Genomic DNA, 11,460 nt, shown 5'->3' with positions numbered 1-11,460 from the left:
TGCAATTCACAGCATCGCGTTTGGTGGGGTTGTTGAGCTTGGAGCCTGGCTCGTGCGCTGAACCACCTCCACTTAACACCGGAGGTATCCACCTCTTTACCAAGACAAAATCCCGTCGCATAGGGAGACGGCACAGGTCCAACGCTCTTTCCCGCATCCCACCATTCTCATCGATGAGCCAAGGAAAGGGAAATATCAAAGGTATTGTACAAGTTCAGCACATTTCACGTCTATTGGACAAGCGGACAATACCCACATCGGGTACTCATCCTTTTCACCGTTCCATGCCGGATCCGCCTCCGGGTGTTGAGACCATAGTAGATTCTTAGTTGTGCGATGTGATCTGGCAAGCTAGGGGCATTACGAGGAGCTATCCCCTCTGCTGCCTTTCTTCCTCTTTTCTATCTATCACAAAGAATGTCAGTGCTAAGCTCCGACGTAAGGAGAAGAAGTATACGGTCCGTACCCAAGCTTTCTTGCAGTCTCTGTAAGCCCTACAGTACCGCATCAGTCATCAGCATATGATTGTCCCAACCCAGAATCGGCAGCCACTCACTGGAAATAATCCCCGCACATGGTCCGATCGCCCCCGTTGCGATGCAGACATCGAATGCTCCGGGAAGCGGCCTCTTGACATGGGTCGAGGAACTCACTCCTACTCTTCCTGTGGCGCCGTCAGCGTTTGAGCTGGTGCAGCTCTAGAGCAGAGGGGGCACTAACGATTCGAACTTGTTTTTCGTCTCTGGGTTCCAGGGATCCGCATCAGTACCTGTCATGGACGTCATGATCCCAATATATCGGCGCCTCTTATATATAGGTGGATGGTGCTCGTGCGTGGGTGTTGGATCTCAGGTGTCACGTCGTTGCTCGGCCCAGCGAACACCGACAGGGACGGGATTGTTCAGGCCGGGCCGGGGAGAGCCGCTTGACTGCCGAAAGAGGCCAAGCTTTCCGCACAGACCACGTGGAATCTGACCCCTGGTCGCACTCACCATGCAATCCCTTTGGCTGTGGAATGAGCCTATCTCTTGGCAAAACACGAAACTGGCCAATAGATAGGCATTCCGGCCGCCAAGCCGAAAATCTATACAAATCGCTACATCGCCAGCAAGAGCGACAACGGATTTTAAATTGATTTCTTCAGCATAGACACGCTAACACGCGTGACCAGGTAAGTCTCCCCAAGTTTTTTTTTGGGCGCTAAGAGATAGGCTCATTCCACAGCCAAAGCGATGCAGCAGTGGATCCAGTTCATATGTAATTACCGGTATCGAGAAAGTTGATTGAGTTCATTCGAACTTGCTTCCTCGAATCTCAAAGCGGATATATCACAAAGTCATCTGAAAGGGTGAGCGCAATTCTTGTAAGCAACCTGAGTATGCCCTGGGATAGCGTGGACCAGACTCAGAATCGGGGTTGCTCCTCCGTTTCGCAAACCAGGATCCAGAGACATCGATGCTTCACAGACTGGAGACTCCTCAACTCGCAGGCAACGCAGCACAAAAGTGTTTTTGGCCGAGAATCCAGCAGATCGCAAGTTATCCATTAATATAGTGCATGGATTGTGTATTCGTATAACCGTGACTCATCGTAAGTAATTCCCCAATTTGTTCCTCACGTCAAAGCTTCGACTTCACAATGCCGAAAGGGGCAATCGCAGCACCGTGGGCTCTTGCTTTTTCTGTATCTCGACCCTCGCTCGCTGTGGCTCATGAGACCAGCCTTCTGATTAACTCGAACCCCTCCCAGGTTCCAGAAGCTTTAAGTCCGGTTCCTTTTTATTGTGATAGATGGTTCCTACACGTTCGGATTCTGGTGCCGACAGGGTGACCATGAACACTATTCCGTACAAAGTACTGTGTACAGGAACTTCCAACACATTGAACCCCGGGTACACATAAGGGACCTAATCTATTTGTGCACACTGCACAAAGAGACTCTTCCAGCTTGAATGGGTCCAAATTTTGTTGTCGTGGAATCGATGGTTGGCAAGCCACCATGTTTACAGAAGATTTCTTGGTCCCGAACTCGTAGCTCTCCCTCTTCCCCCTGGATATTTAGGGGAAACTCCTACATGTATTCACACAATACTCTCCAGTTCTGGCTCCGCGTTGCATCTGCTACTGCGCCAAGTTACAGCAGCAATACCACTCCGCCTGTCGATGTATCAGACTCCTACCAGAATCCTCGGTGTCGAATTTCTAACTTCCCACCCATGAAGCTATAAGTCTCGAACATCCGCCTTCTATCGCTTCAACTGAACATTCAGCGCAGACCTCACCACTACCGGGAATGCTTAAAGACTAGGGTAAATGTTCCTGCAAGGAGAGGACAGCCACGGTGAGCTGTCCAGCACTGTCGTTCAGGCTTGAGTCACGCTTAAGAGGTCCGCAGGAATACCACTTCTCTCCAGCTCTTTGTATTTCATGGACTTGCCTCGCTAAAAGTGGTCCGAACAGGAACCGAAGCTGCCAGCCTGAGACGGAATACGGAGCTGCCTGATCTCCATTCAGATACCGACTAGAAAACGAATGACGAGCTTAGGCGTGGGATCCCCCGAAGCGTGAGCCTTCCCTTTCCAGAGAATTCACTTGAACAACGGCTTGGAACAATCCTCGTGCGAGTGGCCAAGGGTAACAACAAAAAATATTCAACATCCACAACGAGAAGGCCCCTCCTCGCCATTCCAGCCCTTCTGGACGCTGGATGGATTTGATTTCCGCGACCCGCCGCACGTCAGCCCTGGGATTATCGGCGCAATACAGTCCGCTATCCAACAGTGGGAGTTCACCTCTGCTGTCATGCCTTTGAGGCGTGATCCAAACCGCCAGGCTCAATGCTCGGAGAAAGCGTGCAACAACGTGGCGGTGCAGTTCACAGCGATGCTGTACTGTAAAGATGCCTTTTTACAGCCAGCGGTTTTCTGGGGGCGGGTAAGCGAATGCAGCCACCGTCAGAGTGCACGGGTTGCCAAAACGATTGCGAACGTCTTTGTAAAGGCACGAAGGACGTATGTCCAACGGGGAGGGTCGACTGACCCTCCGAATGGGGCTGCTCGCCTCGTGGATGAATGGATAGTTTTCACATCCCAACGAAGACCCGGCCCGCCCGGTGCGGCGCCTGAAGCCCCGTGGGAAATGCGCTACGATATATGGCTCGGAAGAAAGGCACGAGGCGAGTTAATGGACCTCGGTCAGCTTGGGGTCCAGGAAACGAGAAAAGTCGGAAACAGAGCAAACCCCGACATGGAAGTAGGTGCTCAGTCTACAGCAGCGCTACCGGGGTCAAGCACCCGGCCAATCGAGATCAAACAAGAGCCAGCCACCCCAGGTCGGGATGTTTCTGTGTTTGACTTGGGCCCCAACAGCTCGGACGCTGCAGCTCAGTCACCAGCACTGCTACCACGGTCGAGAGCCCGCCCCATCGAAATCCAACAAGAGCCCAGCACCCCAGGGCGGGATATACCCGATGATGTCTCTTTGCTCGATCTTGGCTCTTGCAGACCTGAATGTTTCAAGGAACGTCCGAAGAGGACAAGGATGGATAGTCCCAGCAAACGGTCTGCCAAACGTCGCGCAGACAGAGATAGCAGGGTTGGCGCTGCTTCCCGCTCTGTCGAGAATCAGCGGCCGACGCCGCCCCTCTCGTCTCCTTGGGTCTCAGGGCAACGATCCAACGGCACAATTCTATTTAGTGATCCAGAGACGAGGCTTGATGGCAGTCCCGCTTCTACCGAGGCTCGTGTGGCAAAGTGTGAAAGAAGGATCCTGGACCACAACAACTTGATCCTCAATCACGACTTGAAAATCGCCTCGCACGAGGCTCACTTGGCTAAGCATGACACGGAGATTGATAGCATTCTCTCGCGACTGAGATCGGTCGAGGGAAGGCTTCGATTTGACCGTGAGTCTCCAGCAAGGGCAGATGACGACATACGAAAGCGCGTCGACGAGCTTACCGGCAGATTTAACAGCCGCGATAGCTACATTCGGAGTGAGGTGCGAAGACATTGGAAAGCCGTCGATGAGCAGGTGCGCGTCAACGAGAGGATCGACAAGCTGAGCAAGGAAATCACGGCCCAAGAAACGCGTCTTGAGGACTGCCAGAAGGCAGTAGATAAGAAGTTACGAACAAGTCATAAGATCAAGAAGCTAAGCGCTCGCATCGCTCAGCTAGAGAGCAAGTTGAGCGATGACAAGATTGTGGTCCTATCGGCCACGCCCGCGGATGCCGGTGGACAAGCTCCTTTGGATATCCCTTGGTTGGCGGCTCAACTGAGCGCGGTCTGTAACAGACTTAAGAGATTGGAGCAAACGATCAGCGAGGAGAACGAGTCCTCTGACGACAGTGGGCAATAGTTCACTGGATTTTGAGTTTCTTGGTTAACGGAGACCGGCCATCCTATTTGAGGATGCCCCATTTCGGACCATGCTGACGGACTCTGTAGGGTCAGACGATAGTCTAAGAAGGAAAAGACAAGAGAGAGCTCTCCAATTTCTTATGTACATGTCGGGATATGCATATAGGAACTCAGATCGTGCTGCCTCTGGCTAGAGGCAGCGGTACACCGCCCTATTTTCCTTTCATTTTCCTGTTGGCTTGGGTTTGTTCCCGTTTTCGAATTCAGACTGGACAGCGGGGATGTACATTCGCAGTTGGAATGTACTCAACTTTAATATAGGTTTCGAATTAGTCTGATTTGGTTTTCAATGGACAGCTCCTTCTCCTTAGACCTTGCCTCGTTGACTACGCAATCTTAAAAAGGACCAGTTAGTTCTCAGTCAATTTCAGAGAAGTATGAGGTGATCGCAGCTGCCAGTTGTAAGTTGTCCGGTAATACCTAGTAGTGGCGAAGAAAGAGCCATGGATTCAGCAAGAACGTCGGAGGGATGAGCCCATACAGCGCTCTCTATCAATACGAGTAACATTTCAGGAGTCCAGGCTACGAAGAGCTGGCCGACTCAGGGGGAAAGTCCAGCTAACGAGGGCCTGTCAACGTTACCTATATAGGAGGCAGCAGGCAGCAAGTATCCAAGTCCTCGTGGACTCCTTAGTGTCACACATACCGTGACATGTAGCATGTTGGTTCTGTTTGGTTTGCCACATTGTGCCAAACTTTGAACGCCCTGGTCACCGGTTGAAAATTCGAGGGGCTATGTGGGATGACTTGAAAACCAATGCCTTGATTGTTGCCCATCTGTCGTATCGTCGACTTTATAAATCCAAGCATCAAGATTCTGAGCTATGTTGTGAACCAGGATGTGGCCATTTCATTTGGCCCATGAGTAAAAATCCCTTATACACCAGGTAGGCCGGTTTGTATAAGGTAGGGATGATTTGAATGGAGTGGTACCACATAGGCAGAACGCCCCCATGAATTTAAAACAAGTGAGCACACAACAGAATGGACACTTGAGAACCAGTCACAGGATATTGAAGATGGAATCATACAAATTACAAAGGAAACGGATAACAAGATTGTGTACAATGTAACTTACAGTACATATGTAACAAGGGCACACATATCCATTTGTGCACAACGCCGACACAGGAGATTCTTCTCTTCGGCGTTGACGGGGCCAAATCTCGTTGCCGTGAAACCGATGATTGGCAAGCCAGTAAAGCCACGATAGCTCGATTTTCAACGGAATCTCTCACTCTCGACCTTCCCATTTCTCTAACAGTCCGACTTGCGTAGCCCAACGCCCCAACTTGAATCTCCGACTCACACAACTTGAGATACTAGATCAGTTTCGGTCTGGGCTGCTACTGGGCCAGTTGCGAAATCAAATAATCCTCGTCGAGGCTCCTTTGACCAGTTTCGACTTCAACTGGCAGTTTAGGTCTCGTCGCTAGTTCGGGTGTTGGAGAGACAAGCGCTGCTCCAGAACGAGGAGACGAGTAAAAGCTGAGCTGCCAGCATTTGTTGCTCAGGACCGAGTTCATTGATATACCAGCCCTTCTGATATCAAGAAATGTCGCGCTAACAATGATTCGTGCGGTAGGGCAGAATCAGGATCTGCTCTCACTTCGGCCAGAAAAGCCTGAAGCGAGTGTTAACGAAAACAACATGGCGCATTCGCGACGAGAGGGCCCTTGCTGGCCACACCCCCCCCCCCCCCCCTCCCTTTTGGGAGGTGAGCGGGTTTGACTTCCGTGAATTTTCAACCATCGAGAAGCGCAATGCAATACGCAGCGCTCTTCATCAGCGCGGGTTCACCTCTGGCGCCATTTCGGATAACGTGGTGCACCATGATAGCTTCGAATGGCAGGCTCAGTGCTCTGTGAGAGCGAGGAACAACTTGGCTGTCCAATTCTCGGCAATGCAGTACTGTAGAGACGTCTTCTTACAACCAGCGGTTTTCTGGAGCCGAGTCAGCGATTGCAGCCATAGACAAGGCGCCCATGTCGCTGAATCAATTGCAAACATATTCATGGCAGGACGGAAGGCTTATATTCGTCTCAGCGGAATACCCGAGCCCCCAAACGAGGCTGCTCGGCTGGTAGATAAGTGGATAGCGTTCGTCTCCCAAGGAGGGCGTGACACGTCTGCCGAAGCTCCGTGGAACATTCGCCACCGGGAGTGGTTGGAGAGAAAGGCAAGAGACGATCTAATGGATATCGGTTACGAGTACGACTCAAAGGATGGAATAAGAAACGGGGCAATCTCCAATGTGGAAGCGGATGCTAGGTCGGCAACAGCCCCTAGAAATCGGACCAGATCTCCCTCTGTTGAGATCAAAGAAGAACGAAGAACCCCGGAAGAAAGCATCCGTGATGATGTTTCTTTGCTCGACCTCGGGTCTAACAAACCAGAGGGGTACAGAGAACGTAAACGAAGGAGGGCACGCAGCTTCAGCGAAAGATCGACGAAACGGCTCGCAGATCAGGCTACCAGAGACACCACTGTCTCCCGCTCAGTCGATGATCAGCTACAAACGCCGCGTCTTCAGGCTCCCTTCGTCCTGGGACAGCAGTCCCCTGAGGGCGCGTTCCCTAACACTGCACAGGCACCAAGCAGCCCAATCGAGCAAATTATAAGGAGCTCGTCAACTGGTCCTAAGCCGAAGAAGGACAAGCATGGCCTCAGCAAAGTTCGAGTGGCCGCCTGTGGAGAAAAGATACTGGAACACGACGCCAAGATTGAGAGCATCGAGACCCGACTGAAATCGGCCAAGGACAGATCTTCGTTCTACCGAGCGAGAGTTGACGAAATGCAACAGAATCGACGAGCTTTACCGGAAATTCAACAGCCGGGATACTACATCAGAGACGAACTCCGAAGACATTGCAGCGCGGTTTTCACGCAGGAGCAGCAACGCGTGAGCGGTCGTATCGATGACCTTCAAAAGGATGTGATAGTTCAAAACACCCGGCTGGAGGACTGCCAGAAGGCAATCAAAGATGACATTCCTAAAAAGCTCCGAAAAGGAAGGGCAAAAATCAAGAAGAGTCTTACCGCACACATCGCCCAGCTCGAGGAAAGAATTAAGGCTTTGGAGAAGGCGGCCGGACACCAGAAAGAGGACTCGGCAAGCGACATCGAGCGCTGATTCAGAAATCAGAACCCAACAGTCACCTCGGGACTCACCTTGGGACTTTGGAACTCTGCACACTGGACACCGGCCAATCCAAGTTGGAGACAACTGAGTTCTGCCCCTTCTGGACTATCTTGAAGGATGCCTTACGGCCCTTACCTAGCAGAAGAGTGCCTTGGAAGGTAGGAAGGAGTTCCCGAATTCTTAGCGTACATGCCGAGCCAGGAAGCTTCTTCCATGTTGCTTCTGGCTACAGGATACCTTAGGCTGACCGCTGAAGTACACCACGGCTGGCGCTATTAGGCGCATTGTCTCTCGTTCATTTTCATTTTCTGTTTTATCTTTGTACGACTAGTAGTTTGCTTGACCTGGGATCAGTTCCCGTTCGGACTTTGACAGGGGGATGGCTATTACAGATACTGAGGTTGGGAGCTCGGAAGTTGGGACGAAGTCTGAGGACTTGGGAGTGTATGTACATTAGCACCGGGTCTCGTAACGCCATATTGGCACTAATTCTAGAGAGCCCGGTCCACACGATGGCCTCCGCACCCGCTTCCTCCTGACGTATAAGTGCTCTAATCCGACTTGGAGGCTGACGCCGAGTCGATATCCAGCCGAGCCCTAAGACTCGATAGTAGGTGTGTTCAACTTTGGTCCTGAGTCTACACTGGCGGTTAGTTTGTTTTTGATTTTCAAGAAAGTACCACTTATCTTCTGGTTCAATGACGTGAGTCTTCGTGTTACAAAGGTCCTCAGACATCTTCTGTGATGTATGATAATTCCCTGCAAGTTCGGTATGTCCCTCGCAAAGAAAGTGCGCAATCAATCAGCAAATTCGGGAAGCTGGGCTGATACCGCGCGCTCTCCTTCAATACCAGGTCGTTTTCGGGAACGCCAGTTTATATACCTCAGGGCTCAGGCCGTCAAACTCAAGGGAAACCTTGGTTAAAGAGTGTTTAACATCACATACATGTAACAGTCAGCAGTCTCCTCATGGACCACTTGCGTACAAGTAGCACCCGGACTCTGTATGGTTTGGCATAAATCACCGAGCTGGAACCCTCGAGCCACCCGCAATACGGAAGATGCCATGTGGGATAAAACAAGCGAGCACATAAAGGAATGAACCCTTGACAACCAGTTGCAGGATATTGAAGATGGAATTGTGTTTGATTTTATCCCTGTATGCATGCCTGATAAGATCACTTGGCCGCGTCTCTCAAAACCCTAGAACGCCGTACCTTCGCAGATGTTGATCCCAAGACGATACCAGAGAAGCAGGATGCGTTATGACAACGTTGCCACCACAGAGTACTCCCAACGCCATTCACAAACAAGGATGTAAAAGCCAACCAACTTGACTGAGCAAAACCGCCAAATAATCCCTCCGCTCGACTGTTTCTTATGCTGAAAACCCGAGGAAACGCGAGACAGCTGATTCAAATACTCTCTGACCAGCCTGTACCCATCCACACCAGCCCGCCCAGAAACGAAGCCAGCACCACGGCCGTGACCACTCCCGCGCCGGCCTTGTCTCCCGTGGTAATCGGCCTCGGTGGCTGCAGTACGTTCGGATCCCCACCGGCATTAGGATCGCCCCTGCTGGTGCCGCCGGTAGTGTTGGTCAGCGGGCCCTGTAGTACGTGTTGCTGCTCGAGGAGCAGGGTGGACAGGGCCGCAAGGGCGCTCATTTCCTGCCCCGCAGGCCCATTGGCCTTGTCACCGTCGTACTCGCCCGTGTTCCAGCGGAACCCGCAGGTGCCGTCGGCCAGGCAGGACGAGACGCAGCCTTCGGTAGACGAGCGGAGTACCCGTTCGACGATAGGCCGCGTGTCGGGCACGAGGACGCCCACGGTCGCCAGGGAACGGTGCATATATCCCTTGAACGAGTGCTGGTCGACATTGCACTGCACTCGGTCTTCGAGCTCGCATGCCCGCTCGATCATGATCCCGTTGGGGAAGAAGTGCTCGATCGTTCTGTTCAGAAGCCCGTCAATCCGTTGGCGCCATTTTTGGTCGCCGTTAGTCTGCAAGAGTATAAGTTCGGGGTCCATCATTCTGGGGGTGAAGAGGGGAGGGATGGAAACGCACGTAGTTGTACATGACGGCCACGCCATGCAGCAGCACGGCTGCATTAGCGGAGAACTGCACCGGATTGATGTCGGTGCAGTTGGCCTCGATATGGCCGCCGTCAAGGACGTTGTAATCCTCGGTAATATAACCGACACCTTCAGTCCAGTCCCATGCGCGGTCAGCCCACTGCGCGTACGTGTCGTTCTGGGTGTACCGGGCCAAGCGGGCGGCAATGTTGAAATAGACGACGTTTGCGATGGTGTTCTTGTAGTTGTATCCACCGTTGGTGTGGGGGATCTGCCAGTTCAGACCACCGTTGCACTCCTGCGTATTCCAGCGTCCGGTCTGCGTGTTGAAGACAGCTTGGGCCAAGGCTAACCACTGCGGTTGATCCTCGGGCGGATTGGGGAAGTTGACCTCGGCGGCGAGCATGGCGGACATGCCCCAGAACCCCTGATCGTCATTGCCAAGCGACAGCGTCCAGTTTGCCGGCATGTAGCTGTTCAAGGGCGGCTCGGCCTGAAATACCATGGCATATATAGCCTGGTCATTGTATGTCGAGTCCCCCGTGTAGTACCAGTAGTCAATCAATGTTCCCCACATGGCGCCGGCCTGCCACCAGTAGTATGGACCTCCCGGAGGCGGACCGGGAAGGATACCCGGGGTCTGGCCCGGTTCGTCTCCGTGGTAGTATGACATGAGGTTGGCGGCGACGAGTTTCGCGGCCGACTTGATCGAGTCTGTTCGGTTCCGGCCCCATGTTAGCGAGCCCAGGACTGAAAGAATTGGGCGACCAGATTGCTCACCAGCTGAGTCAAGATCGACCTGCAACTTGGCCGCCTGGGCATTTGCTCCCGTCGCTGCAAGAAGCTGCAGCACTGCAGCGCTTGATGCTATCGCCCATTTCATGTCGGCACACCTAGTTGTAACTCATCGGTTGCAGAGCAGATTGAGAAACTTGATTGTCGCGGAGCGCGAAGGTTCAGTCGTCGGGGAATGTTGCAGGTTTCTTGAGAGGGAAGAAGTGCGTCGAGGTACAGGACTTGGGCTGACGGTGCTGAATCTTCGCAAGGCTTGTCGGATCCTTCCCCAGTGTCAGCTGAGCAAAAAGGGTCCCTTCCCTTACACTCCCGCTCCTTTGGAGTGCAGGTGTGTCCCGGAATTAAGAACCTGTTTGGCTGGCAGGGCTGGCTAGGGGTTCTCCAGACGGACAAGGGATTTTGGGGGAGTGCCTGTCGTAACAGTACGTAATTCTTAACTTAGCTCAGGAACCACATTCCGAAATCCAGGGCAGAACAATGAAACCATGGAATGTTGGCTGCATTTTCTGTACCCTATGAATCGTATGTACGAACTGAGAAGTACACGCATCTGTACGAAGTACAGTTACGACTTTATACGAGTAGTACCCGTACTTCAGGCAAGAGGACGTGGCTGTGTCTCGAATTTTGTTGGTGGCACAATGTTGGCCCATTCCACTTGCAAAGCTGAGTGCTGACGGCCATTCCTGAATAGGCCTAGCGCTTCGTATCTTCCAAACCCGGTTGCACTGCGGGGCCGCGGTGTTCGGGCTGTCTTGGCATCCAACGAAAGACAACCCCGAGACAACCTCCTTCCATAGCCCAACTTCATCGTCAAGCTTGCTCGGGCCGCAAGCCAGAGCCTCACAAAGAAAAAAGTAGAAGTTGTGGGCTGAGGAGAAGCTGAACAAAGTTCGTTTGGGAGTGATGCTGCTGGCATTGGTCTTTCGCCAGTACGGCCTGCTTTTTCAAGGGTTTCAGACCAACCCTTAACACGCTGAATCTACCCATGATCCTGCGAAGTTGACTGTCACTTGGGGATTTATATG

General features: G+C 52.4%; 4 protein-coding genes across 4 annotated transcripts; 2 read left to right on the top strand and 2 right to left on the bottom strand.

The window, feature by feature from the left end:
* Positions 1 to 463: 463 nt before the first annotated feature.
* Positions 464 to 785, bottom strand: N656DRAFT_679192 (uncharacterized protein; the record flags this gene model as incomplete). The annotated part of the gene is made up of 3 exons (XM_064810530.1): positions 464 to 494; positions 557 to 664; positions 721 to 785. Coding segments are annotated over 3 exons (204 nt in total), but the record flags the coding sequence as incomplete, so codon positions are not given.
* A 2,754-nt stretch (positions 786 to 3,539) lies between these two features.
* On the top strand, positions 3,540 to 4,465 carry N656DRAFT_798171 (uncharacterized protein; the record flags this gene model as incomplete). The annotated part of the gene is made up of 2 exons (XM_064817726.1): positions 3,540 to 4,283; positions 4,448 to 4,465. The coding sequence occupies 2 exons, from the start codon at positions 3,540 to 3,542 to the stop codon at positions 4,463 to 4,465; spliced, it is 762 nt and encodes a 253-aa protein (XP_064669936.1).
* Positions 4,466 to 6,434: 1,969 nt separating this feature from the next.
* On the top strand, positions 6,435 to 7,553 carry N656DRAFT_845159 (uncharacterized protein; the record flags this gene model as incomplete). The annotated part of the gene is made up of 1 exon (XM_064819182.1): positions 6,435 to 7,553. The coding sequence occupies one exon, from the start codon at positions 6,435 to 6,437 to the stop codon at positions 7,551 to 7,553; it is 1,119 nt and encodes a 372-aa protein (XP_064669935.1).
* A 939-nt stretch (positions 7,554 to 8,492) lies between these two features.
* N656DRAFT_779227 (glycoside hydrolase family 76 protein) lies at positions 8,493 to 10,976 on the bottom strand. The gene is made up of 3 exons (XM_064815149.1): positions 10,418 to 10,976; positions 9,630 to 10,351; positions 8,493 to 9,565 (listed from the first exon to the last, which is right to left on the bottom strand). The coding sequence occupies exons 1-3, from the start codon at positions 10,518 to 10,520 to the stop codon at positions 8,978 to 8,980; spliced, it is 1,413 nt and encodes a 470-aa protein (XP_064669934.1). The 5' UTR covers positions 10,521 to 10,976; the 3' UTR covers positions 8,493 to 8,977.
* Between the last annotated feature and the right edge of the window lie 484 nt (positions 10,977 to 11,460).

Source organism: Canariomyces notabilis, assembly GCF_033297395.1.
Source record: "Canariomyces notabilis strain CBS 508.74 unplaced genomic scaffold N656scaffold_11, whole genome shotgun sequence".
NCBI classification, from domain to species: Eukaryota; Fungi; Ascomycota; class Sordariomycetes; order Sordariales; family Chaetomiaceae; genus Canariomyces; species Canariomyces notabilis.
Note: the sequence above shows the minus strand (reverse complement) of the source record. Positions and strands in the feature narration are given on the sequence as shown.